Here is a 13,165-nt window from a genome sequence, read left to right on the forward strand (position 1 = left end):
CGGTGAAATATAATTACCGATTTATAATTCAGAGGAAAAAATAAAAAAAAAACACATTTTGGTGATGCAACAATATCACAATCACATAATTTATTCAAATAAATTGAGCAAACAAATAGGAAATAATTCGACGTTTTCACATAAATAAATACAAATGTATACAAAATAATCATAATTGGAACATAATTATCACGAAACATTATAATTGACTTGAAAAATAATTAGGTAACTCTTTATATAATCACCCTTTATTAATCTTAAAAATCAAAGCCTAATATTTTTAAGAACTACTCTCCTAGTGACTCGGGCATATACGCGGTGCCATCAGAATAAGCAAGCATGTACCAAAAAACTACAATTTAATTTAATAGGAATTTCTCTTAACACTAAAAAATATACATGTGGATAATCAATTCAGATCTTATTGAAATTATAAATACTTAAATATATAAATTATATTTCTTAATCTACATCTACAATTTCTTATAGGTTTATATTCTTTGGTAGTGGTTTTAGTCTTAGCCTAGGCTAGACTACCTTATTTTCTAATACCTAATTAATCAATCAATGGTATAATTACGTGCAATGTTTTATACAATCACAATTTTCAATGTATACTCTCATTTTAGTAAACAAATTACCTTGTGAAACATCTTAATATCTTGAAATAAACATTTATTATGAAGTGAGTATTATTTTGTCTTTTAATTAATTTATTTCTAAAATCACCCTCATAAAATAATTAGGAAACAAAAATTGCCAAGAGGCAGACTTTATAATATAATATGTCGCAGCCAAGTCGTTGCATGTTATAGATCCGAATCGTTCGCCTAGCTGTTTAATTTAATGGTTGACTGGTTGACTATCACTCATACCGACAATTGAATGTGGCCGTATAATGAAGAGGCTAGTCTTGTCATTCACCGGCTAATAAAGCTAGTTGACCACGACATAAATACAGACAAATAATTTTATAATCTAATACTAACACAAAATAAAGAAAATTATAGTGATTTAAATATAGCTCGATTACATACAAAAAGCGGCAAGATTCATTTTTTCAAGATAAATAAAGTCACGTATAATATCACTATAAAAATATCTAAAATATTATGCAATGCTGCCATAATTGGGTTGTAATTTTAAGAAAAAGATCGTTTTCTACTCTTATTATATCTATATATTTCTGCAGGATTAGAAAATTTTATTCGAATCCATTTCAGAACGTAAAATTGACAGCGTAGATCACTTTTAGAAGACAGATAGGCGTTATCATATGTCTCACGAATAAAAGAATATAATATGTCAGATTTTTCTGCTAAGCGAAAACTTATTACTTGTATCTGTAACTTTTATTTGTATCCACCAAGATCGCACCTTGGTATTCTGACTTCTACGCTTAGACACTGTAATCAATGTGTGACAACATTTTTCTTATCTTTGTCTTCATCTAGATCCTACCTAGATTTCCTTACAACTCCACCTACACATTGATAACATATCCTTTTTTTCACATAAATGCATATACGTATCACTTAATCCTATGACTAGTAGAGGAATGTTCACGCGGCGGTGGAGTTGCCCTCGATGCCCCCATTGCCCCCAACAGTCGCCCCATACCTCACCCCGTAGGGCCTCAGGTGGTATATTAGGTAATCTAGGACATACATCTGCTCGGGCTCCACATAGTGAAACGATACTGCGTGGTCGGAACAACAGTCTAGACCCTGAAATTTTTTATTTATTAAATTTTTACAAAATAAAGTGACATGTCAATAAAATGCCTGGATGAAAATGATAGTTTTACCATAAGGTTCGGTGTATGTTGATCTATGTTATATTTGTGAAAAGTAAATTCATAATTCTAAAGTATTATATATGTGGCCAACCATAAAAAAATCTTAATTTATCTTGTACAAATAAATAATCCAAGACAAAATTTAGCCAAACCTTTATATATTCTTTTATATTACCTGACTGAATCGGCCAATAACAGGGGGTTAAAAATGTTGGAAATGGGAAGGACCAAACTTGTTGAGTAAATAATAAACCTCGTACCTCATCAGACGGATAGTAGATGTACTTCCAATACCAGAAGCCCTTGTCTTTGTTGGGGAACAGGTGGTCCTTGGGACCGAAGGGGAAAAATCTGCCTCGATGCAACGAATCTCGGCTGTCCATAGCCTTCACGCCTATATGCTCTAAGCATATACCTATAGAGGGAAAGGAGAGGGGATAATGTGTTATATTAAAAGTCTTCATCCTTATGTCATAGACTAGCGGTCCGTCTCGACTTTAGCATTTTATTATTTCAATGATTACATTGCTGCATTGTATGTTACGGATTGGTTGTGATGGTTCTTAATTATCTCAATACGACACATAAAACCGAAAGAATAGAAGAAATTCGATTAGTGTGGCGGGATCACGAGTGGTCGAGAGATTAGGCGTTGCTTCAGTCTAAGTTTGTGCAATAAATAATTTAATAAATAAATACTTCCGAGCATTGCTTTTGTATGGGACTATGCGTCACGTGTTTTATATGAATGTCTATGTCTACGTAATAGAGTGTTTACGTAATACAGGGGCGCATACCCATCTCGGCGTCCTCCGCGCCGTGGTCGCTGGGCTTGCAGAGGTGCGGCGCGGGCAGGCCGCGCGTCACGAAGCGCTCCAGCGCGCCCGCGCTCAGCACGTAGCCCGCGCCGCCGCTCATGTAGCCCTGCCAGCGAGCGCACTTGGCGTTACCTTAACTAGCTGCGCCGGATAGCACGTATGTGTGTGTGTTATGTGTTCACGTTGTGTATTAGACACACAACTGTCGAGTATCATCAATATCATGTTCTATGGTTTTCACGAGAAAGAGTAACAAACACGCATCCATTCACACATTCACACAATTATATTACTAGCTGCGTCGAGAGGTTTCGTCCGCGAGTAAAATCAAGTGTGTCCATAGATTGTGTTATTGTTGTAAATAAGCTACATCATCGGCAGGTATTATTAATGCCCGTTCAGTAGTTTTGTGCATGAAATATTAACAAACATACATTCTTACTAACTTGCTTAGCGTACAAAATCGTAAGTTTTATAAAATGTGTATTTTGTATGTGTGTGTGCGCTTTTTATTTATTTTTTTATTCGTGTGTTAAGTTATTGGAACACTCCAAGCTGTGGCTGTATTATATACGTGTATAAACCTTGAGCCTAATATTTTACAAGATATAAATTTACCATAGTTCATGGAACTGATCGGTTATGTCTATCGAATTACATACTTAAAGTATATTTCACAGTTTTTGTGGCATTATATTTCAATCTGAATTTCATCTATTTTGATTATGTATGGGCTGTGCAAAATAAACATTTACTAATTTAAATGGATAATTGTGGAGCTTGTTGTAAGAATAATAGTCATATATTATAAAAGTTAAATTTGTTATTTATACTGATGTAATAAATATGAAAAATTAATAAAGATCGATTTAGGAAGCTTTTATAATGTTGTATTTTTTGAAATAAAATAAAGTGTGTGTTTTTTTTCTCTTTGTTAAAGGCTTGATCGCAATGCGATAATGTCGCCTGAAGTGTGTTTAAATGAAATTAGTACTATGAGATGATTGTGATAGACTAAATATGTATTTTGTGACTTTTTTATGTATTGTATTGTTATTGCAAAGTAGTATTAGCAATTATTTTTCAATTAATTGAGTTAGAAACGGAAAACACACCTGCGCTGTAAACGGCTTGAATCTGCAACCGAAATATATCGGATCTGCGCTGTCATATTCGGAGAGCATATAACGTAAATTTTCCACGACCACATACCTGAAGAGAGACATTTATGTATTATACTAATCGTAGAGGATAAAACAGAGAGGAATTTGGGACAGCGGGATAGCTCTTCATACTTGAATATTTGTATTTTAGTTTTTTTTGTATATTTGTTTTATTTACTTGAATATTTATAATTATTATTTAATTATTGGTATTTAAGAAAGTGAAATAATGGTAGCAAAATATGCCAAGATTAAATAAAACTAGAAATTAAGGATGCCCCAAAAAAACAATCTTAAAACTGTTTTCGTCTTTTTTATTTTTTTTTTTTTTCACGTGCAAACGTTTGTTTGATATTTTAATTATTATACAATTACAAATTATAACCTACTTTTTTTCTTACCGTTATTCTTATATATCTTTATGCAAATCAAATTTCAGTCAATTTTATCACTTTAAAGTTTAAACCCTAAAAAATTATTCTGGAAAGAACCTATAAACAACGTTGTGTATACAAAATTCTGTTTCCATAATATTATTTATTACTAGACGCTCGCCCCGGCTCCGTCCAGATATCAAGATTCCTGCTTTATCCCAAGGGGGCATTGAATCGGGATAAAAAGTATCCTATCACCCAAGTCAGCTCATACCCTGTCTGTATATACACATTTATAATATTATATTAGTTTGATAGGATTTCAAGTGATGAGGATTTCAATACTCACGTATCATCATCCGCCTTCATAAACCAATCAGCGTCCCTTCTGTGGTGCTCATACACGTACCGAAAAGCGGCCTTTGTCTTTGCCCATAAGTAGTCCCGTCCTTCGTGGACTGGCAGTTTTACCGTTGGTAAGGATGCATCTGGAACACATTTAGAATAGATGTTCAATAAACAAAGATTGAGATGAAAACCTATTTTAATTCTCCTTATAAAAGATTTACATTCTTATAGATGTAAACTTTATTTAGTGCTTAGGAAGTGGAAATTACAATTGAATTACAACCTATTGCTTCACCTGAAAAACTTCGTAGAAAAAAACGATAAGTCTTTCAAAAGCAAATTCCTCTGTTAAAGGAAAAACAACAACAGACCATATTTATACACACTTTTTACATTCCTCTGAAGTCTTCTCAAAAGTGATCCATAAAACCACAGATGAAGAAGAGTTCTGACGGAAACAAGTCTCAATTCCCGATATTAAGATAACTACAAATGCAATCGGTGCACTATGCTACCAGTCTAAAGAGGAATTAATTCACGTATGTAACATAGCAATAAAGATGGTCAAATGTCATCTGGATATAATAGAGACACGACCTACCCTCAACTGTGCTCATGAACAGCAGCTTATTACACCGTTTCCCCCACGTTGCCTTCACGTGGCGCGCCTTCCTCTGGTGATTGTTCGGCTGAGTCATCACCCAGCACAGAACCCTGACCTTCTTGGCCAGCTCATCAGCGACAGTGCGATCCTCATCCCGGTGCGCAGGTTCCTCACTGCCATGCTCTACTACACTGCCTATTGGATGCCTTTCCAGATCTCTGGCTGATTCCCTGAAAGTTTACTTCCTCACTGTACACTTCGGTTTAGCAATGTATGAGTTAACGCTACTAGCAGAATCGATTTTTATGTAAGTTAGAATTGTAATGATTTGAAAAGGTCGTTTTTGTGTACAAAGTAGTCTATTTAAACCTACTTTTCTATTAGTACATATAATAGAGAATATTTCTGCCTGTGAAGAATTTTGAAAAACATGAGAGCAGCCAAAAATGATGATACGACAACTACGAAATTTTATTTTAAATAACATTGACATTTTGAATTTTCTACGATTACAATATCTTAGTTATCCTACTGCTATTAAGTTACAGCTTCATATTAATACAAGTTGCCGATTTTCTAAGGTGCACTTTCCATGATGCATTTAAAATATTTTTTTTACCAAGAGCATAGGTACCAATATGCAAAATACTTAGAAAGACAAAAAAACAAATATATCCAAATGCTAAGCTTCAAGCGATATGCTCTATCTTCAAACACACAGTGTATGTCAGTAAACGAGGCGCAAATTTCTTCAGTCATTTTTTTTAACCTGATCACTTGTAAAATGGTTAAGATATGTGTATCATTGACGCATGGTCGCATGGTGACCGTCAGATGTCGATCCGCGAGTGGGTTAAATAGTGACTTGCAAGAACCAAAAAAAATATTTCATAGTAATTACTTCTAGAATAATTGGTGAGATTAGAGTTAAGGTAAAACAGTACTTGAATAAGTTTTAAAGTCGGCTGCTTGTTAGTCTTTTTTCATATATTTGTATGACCAGTTACAAAGAATTCAACATCACCATACCCTACAGCTGACCTTTAAATTTTTTCAAGATAATAGGTCAACTATGCACGCATCCTACGAGGCGCACTGCGATGCTGCGTCGTTGGTGGAGAAATGAGAAGCGCCTGACATTCACCATGCTTAATGACACCCATATCCTTTTCCTTACCCATCCCATTCCTTGTATTTATTCCTCTCGCAAATACCTTCTTAATCCCTTTCCAATTCAAAGTCAACAATCCATTTGTGGAGGCGTAAGGTCTGCAAACGACCTTACCGCCTCTCCAAATGTTCATGGGCTGTGGTAGCGCTTACCACCGGGCGACCCGCTAGCTCCTTTGCCGACGGTGACATAAAAAATAAAATAAAAAAATACACATCTTAACTATTGTACAAGTTATCAGCCCGTAAACAATGGGTCATGAAATCTGGCTACAGCGGGCTCGAGGATCAGACTACGATATTAACTTGACAGATCATTTCGCATTCGTTTTTAATAGATCTAGAACAAAGCTAAAACTTGTAAAAAGTACATGCATTTTAATTTTTCTTAATAGATTGTAGGGACTACTTTCAGAAAATACATTTTTGCCAATATGTTTTGAAAAAAAAAAGATGATGCAACCGATGGAATTATTTTTGTGCTCGGCACTAGTTGGAGAACTTTGTAGAAGGTTAATAAACAGTTTGAAGTGTCTAAATCCTGCTTCTCCTGCAATTCTGTAACCTAAATATTCGGTTTTTGGAATTTCTGCAAGCACCGTCGTATATGCGCTTGTCTCTCTTTCCTTTAAAATGCAAGGACATATTTACAAATATTTGATTTGAACCGTATTAAAATAAACGTTTTTAAATAATCGAGCCATAACCCAAGACCAAACACTAGTGTTTTTATATATGTGTGTTTGTGTGTGTGGTTTTCTCAAAAAAATAAGCTACAGGACTGATTTCAAAAATTCATTCACTATTAGAAAGCTGTATCTTCACTGACATAGGCTATATATACATACCGGAACGAAGCCGGGGCAGACCGCTAGTTGTATATAAGAACATACATTATACCCACCAACATATCCATCCACGTTATGAAAAATCCCTGCAGTTTATTCGAATTTACACATAGAAAAGATATGATGTCATCGCATCATTATATCGAACTTGTATGATCATTTGCATAAATGCTTGCATACCATGAAAACCATGATAATATGAAAAATGCATTGTATGTAATAAATTACACGAATTGCTAACACGCGTGATTAGCAATTAAGTTTTATGTGGCAGAAAATTACATTTACATAGTAACGAAGTTAATTACACATAAATAAATTGAGACAGCGAGCTGTAAATGCACGAATTTAACACAACATGAGCCTAGAAGTGATCTTATGATGGGCAAGGGATAGGGTATTTATATAAAGCGTAATCCCGGGTCAATTTCTAATCCAAAATCGGTAGTGACGAACCGAAAGCTGTGACGTCTTAAAGCAGTCTTAAAACAGTCAGTCAGTATCTAGAACTATTCAGACTTATATTTAAGCAATTCCTGGGATTTTAAGTCATATATTATATCATCAGCCCATTATACTGCAGGGACACGGGCCTCCTATGATAATTGAGACCAGCACCTACTATTGCGGGTTAGCAGATGTCACGATATGCCGGTTTCCTCATGAAGTTTTTTTTTCACCGTTTCGAGCAGCGGTGACTTGAATAATGTGCAGATAAATTTGAAAAATCAATTTATTTCGAACGCTCATCCTGTCTCGAACCCTAGACTTTTCAATATAAATTCGAGGTCAAAACCACTGAGCCACCGCTGCTATTTTATTATACCTAAATATTTTATGTGATTATATTATATGTTTATATAATTACATTTTGGTTATAATAATATCATGGGTGACAGCATGAATGACTTAATGGCACTAGTAGTTGACATCATAGATATGTGGGGCATTGTAGACAAGTCCCATATTAATTCTTATTATTCGTCACATATTTACAAAAGTTTGCTAGTTTATTTTTTCCAACATAAAAAGAAAACTACTTACCTACACAGACATGTAGTTGATTTATAGCATACTTCAGTACTCCCGTTTCCTAACATATATAATTCGACAATGAATATTAACAAAGGAATTCTTAGTTTTAACGACAATTCTCATCTATTTTTTTTAGTACCATCGTGTTCAATAAAAGAACTAGTAAAGAAGAGCTTGAACTATTTAATTATAAATTGTCAAATTTCTTAAAACGCCTAAAATGTATGTAACCATTTACCGACTACGATGAAATGAAACTTAAAACTTAGGTCACCCTATTTTATAACAATAACTTTTAAGTTTTTCTAGCTTTTAAATTATGTCTTAGTTACCTATTTTCTTGTGGGATAAAAAACAGATAAACACTCATGATTTATAGAAATAAGTACCTAACATTGCTTTTGTTTTCTTTTTCGCCTTTGAAATTTCTACTTAAAAAATTTAAGCATTATTTTGTTAATCAAACTAACCTGAACAAAAATTACAAGAAATACACGTTATTATTTTCAACTTGGCACTTCAAGCATTTCATGCAGGCATAGACAAGACAAGCATGCAAACATTAGCCAACATTACCTGTACGACGACCAAGCTATGTCTCTGGAGAATCCGGCGGATGTTAATAGAATGTAGGCAAAACTAAAGCCAGCCGAAATCCCGATCACCAGTGTTAGCACAAACCGGCGCCCCATCACCCGGCCCTCCGCCTGCACAGTTGTGTACATTGCGTTCCAAATTCAAAAAGCACCATAAACAATTCCAATTTATTTATTTTTTAATTTATTTTTTTATACATCAGCGCCTCGTGTGTTCACGCAACGAGTAGCTAGACTCCAATGTTTGAGTACGTAATTTATTTACCATTTTGCCGAGTAAAATGTGAACGCTACTAACTATAACAATGAAGTTATGAGAATTTTATCTTATGCACTATTTTATAAACATTAAATACAATCAGTCTTCAGTTTATATAGCGATAAACAGCTATAATTATGTCCATTTAAATGTCTGCGATTCGTTCGACACACTTCAGTCTATTGAACTGTTCCACATGGAATTTAATAGGTTTGATTGTAGTTTTGTTGGTTGTACACTTCGGAATAGCAAAGCACTATGTAAACTAATTATTGACAGCACAAGTCTCATCTCGTGGGTGTATAATCACACGGTCAGGCGTGTTATCTCTGCGTTATCACATCTTTCCGACCGCGCTGACATAAAGCCGATTGACCAGTAATAGTGACCTCGGGGCATTTCCCGTATTGAACCACACTGAGGTGCCCGGAGGATAATTTTTAAGGGAATATTATGAAAAACTGCTCGACTTACTGTGGTATCTGAGAAAGTCCAATTATTTAACTATACAAGAACAAATCTATAAATTTTTGTTACAATGTAGCCAAGTGCAGGTAGATTGCCTCTCTTTTAAGAGGCTCCATAAGTGGTTTTCGTTCATACCAAACGGATTAATTGTATTCCTTTATCGCGATAAAAACATCTCGTCTGTCTCTCTCGTCACATATAATCAATGACAAACATTTATAGTTACGGCGGCAATTTAGCAAAAATTTAAATTTAAAACTGATTCTATGCCAATCGAGGGTCTTTCTATAATTTTTTTTAATACAAATTTAAACGAAGAATTGAACTTTTTTATCCGAACACCATTTTAAGTATATCCGAGTTATTTGTTTATGGTAAAAAATTAAATTTTGAACCGATTGTATTTCGAAATTGGAACGAGCACTGTTACTTTCAAAGTGATACTGCAAGTGCCTACTTTCTACATGAACACACTTACATATTTCTGTCGCATCGTGTACAACTGTGCGTTTCGGCTAGCGCAGCTGAAATGTTATTCACATACATATCGTGTTTACATACATGTTTGTTTGTTTATTAGTGTTTTGTTTGTTGCTAGTTGGAGGCGTGCATCAGATATTTTCAAGACATTGTTACATAACGAGTTATTAAGATATAAACAGTATTATTTTTGTAGTAAGCAAAATATTATAACAAGGGATTAATTAGTAACGAAAATACTTAAAAAGTAAATACTACAGTTGTTAATTGTTAAGACAATATGTGTATTAAGTTTAAATGCAAATGACCATAAGAGTTTACCCATAATTTAATTATGAATTATAAATTAAAAAAATACTAATTTATAGAAAATTACTTTGGAATTCAGTAACATTTTATTTTAAATCATTTGCTGGATAACAGCACAAAAACAAAGTCCACACATAGATGATATTATTATCAGAAGTTAGTTATTTGATACTTATAGAATAAATTTTATTTACATTGAGATGAGGCATTAGTCCGGTCAAATTAGACCAAAAAATCAGTAAACCCACGACAAATTCAGGGGAAGCTGAAAATTCTTACAATTGTTTAAATTATAATTATAAACATTGTCTTAAAAGTCCCAATCTATCCCATCATCATCCCAGTAAATCTTGCTTTTCAAACATTTTGAATACAGTTGTTTTACCGAGTTTCATTATACCTGATATTCTCAGAATAATACTCATGAGTATTTTATATTTTAAATGTAACTTAAAATCACCGACAGAAACATATTCTTACTTACATTACAGCTACAGAAAGTATATGGGTGAGGTACTTAGGCATATTATGACGCTCGCAATTTTTTGCATCGTTATATCTCAGAAGCGGTGGCTTTTAGGGAAAAAATTATTGATACCTTTTTTATAGGAAATTCCCTGATCTACAAATTATGTCTGGGGTAATTTTGCGATAAAACTTACCGTTTTCAAGAAAATCGCGAAAAACTCATTTTTTGGACCTTATTACCCCGCTAAAATTTTTTCCTTACATGGGATCGGTTGGGACTTTTAAGACAATGTTTATAATTATAATTTAAACAATTTTAAGAATTTTCAGCTTCCCCTGAATTTGTCGTGGGTCAAATGTCTAAATTGACCGGACTACATATTATATTGATGGCATATTATTACTGAAACACAAATATCATCTAACAGTAACGTAAAACAACACTTTTGTAGCTTTATTTTGATATTTTCACCGATTTCCTGAATGACATCATTCTGCATAAGGGTTTTCAACACATTGACCTGAATGATATGAAATTTCTACAACAAAAAAACTATATTAAATACAGTGCTAAACACACCAATGAATATTTGTTTTTGATAGTTTGTAGTTTTGTTGGTTAGTATCTATGACATACAAGTTTGAATAAAGAGATTATGAAACATGACCTCAAATAAATGATGAAAAATTATACATTAAGAAATTGCCTTTAAATATAACAATAATATTATCATAACGAAAATGTCATCTTTAAACAACAAACTTTTTATATTAAAGTAAAATTGTACTTACAAATAAAAAGTATATATATACAAGTCAATTTGTGAACCCAATTACCAGTCACAAACCAGTTAACTCTTATCAAAATTCACTATTTAAAACATGCCACAAATTGTTTCAGTGATAAGGAGTGCTGTATATTGCTATATACTAATTAATAGAAAGTATTTAAAAGTTCTTGCTCAAGCAAATAACTTATTATCTGTTGTAGGTGAAGATATAATTAAAATTTTTAAATGCTTGTAGATGGAAAATTAAGTTTACACTTGGATGTCATGAGAAAATCCTCCTTTTAGACTGAACAAGTATGATTGATGACTGGTGTATTATTTCCAAAAATATTATTATTACATTTCTTTTTTTTTAATGGCGAAGCAAGCAATGGAGCAGGTGGGCCACCTGATGTTAAGTTGTCACCACAGCCCATAAACACTTGTAATACTGGTGATGACATATGATTTACTGGTTAAGAAATTTATTATTTAGATTCTTAAACTGTTATCTATTATGGAAGTTGAAATTTCTTCAATAGCCTTTGATTCATAATTTTTTCAATACTGTAATAGATATTATGGTTGAAGTAATACAATTATCCTGCCATGGTTGTATTTAGTATTATATATTTAAATTGTGACATGTATTTAGAACTATCTAGACTATCAACTGCAATGAATTATATAATTTAAGTAAAAAAGAACCTCCGCTGAGATGTTTCAACACAGTTAAAATTAGAATCCTCCAGCTCCTATCCCCAGTTACAAAATGATACCATAAACCCCCCCCCCCCCCCCTCCTCCCCGGCGACAAATATGAAGAAAAGTCAGTTTGGATTATCTGGATGTCTAATGACAACAATAATTATTTGTTTGGTTGATCAAACTTCTACTACACATACTTGTTCAAAGTACAAGGCATAACATTAAATTAAAAAAGGTTACCAATTGCCATTATTCGGTAAATTAATATCCAATACAAATATATGTAAAAACTTTGGATAACCATGGAAAAGCAATGAAATTTAAATATGGTTTCAATAAAGGACTACATGGTTTATCAATTTATTTTAGATTTTTAATGTATTTAAGCTATTAAGTTAAAACTTACCATAAAATTGCCGTAAAACAAGTAACGACACTTCATTTATTGACTATTTAACGCAAGGGAATTAGTTTGAGGATACAAATAAGATAACAATAAACATTTAAATTGCAATATTTAGTAAATAAATGTTACTTACGGTCATTGTCGACAGATTTTATCCTACCGAAGAGTGCCGGATTTTAAAACGATTTTTACATCGTCGATTTAAGACTATTATAAAAAGCTTATTAGAACAGATATTTTAGTTTTGTTCGAAAATATTTGTTTAATCTTACGTCGGCATAAATTTTAGTACGGTTTAAATTTTACAAATTTGAGATCCATATCTAATAATATCATCACATTGTTCACATATCTTTGATAAATATTGTCAACAAATTTATTTGCAGAATTACGTCGCGTTGAAAGTTTGAAACTGACTCTTGACAGACATTAGCTATTAGCACAGATTATGTTCTAGTCACAGAGTAAGTAGCATATTGCGTATACTAGTTTGGCCATCAGACAAAAGGTTTGTTCTAACTCAAAAATTTTTCAACTTCAACA

General features: G+C 33.1%; 1 protein-coding gene across 2 annotated transcripts; it reads right to left on the minus strand.

Annotated features, from left to right (window-relative positions):
* Positions 1–83: 83 nt before the first annotated feature.
* Positions 84–13,014, minus strand: LOC119830789 (glycoprotein-N-acetylgalactosamine 3-beta-galactosyltransferase 1). 2 transcript variants are annotated; one of them, XM_038353932.1, is made up of 8 exons: positions 12,756–13,014; positions 8,735–8,865; positions 5,103–5,335; positions 4,503–4,641; positions 3,732–3,828; positions 2,596–2,722; positions 2,059–2,213; positions 85–1,727 (listed from the first exon to the last, which is right to left on the minus strand). In XM_038353932.1, exons 1-8 carry the CDS (start codon positions 12,759–12,761, stop codon positions 1,563–1,565), a joined length of 1,053 nt encoding a protein of 350 aa, XP_038209860.1. In that variant the 5' UTR covers positions 12,762–13,014; the 3' UTR covers positions 85–1,562. The 2 variants fall into 2 exon arrangements, with proteins under 2 accessions (XP_038209859.1, XP_038209860.1); XM_038353931.1 differs by lacking the exon at positions 12,756–13,014 and having other exon boundaries at positions 84–1,727; positions 8,735–9,698.
* Between the last annotated feature and the right edge of the window lie 151 nt (positions 13,015–13,165).

Source organism: Zerene cesonia, chromosome 12, assembly GCF_012273895.1.
Source record: "Zerene cesonia ecotype Mississippi chromosome 12, Zerene_cesonia_1.1, whole genome shotgun sequence".
Taxonomy (NCBI): Eukaryota; Metazoa; Arthropoda; class Insecta; order Lepidoptera; family Pieridae; genus Zerene; species Zerene cesonia.

What these genes read in the sequence shown, in the direction of transcription:
- LOC119830789 (XM_038353931.1), bottom strand. Translation starts at nt 8,883, where the DNA reads ATGTACACAACTGTGCAGGCGGAGGGCCGGGTGATGGGGCGCCGGTTT. An exon ending in ATAGCTTGGTCGTCGTACAG is followed by an intron (nt 5,336 to 8,734) that starts GTAATGTTGGCT and finishes GTAAACTTTCAG; the next exon opens with GGAATCAGCCAGAGATCTGG. An exon ending in ATGAAGGCGGATGATGATAC is followed by an intron (nt 3,829 to 4,502) that starts GTGAGTATTGAA and finishes GTCTCTCTTCAG; the next exon opens with GTATGTGGTCGTGGAAAATT.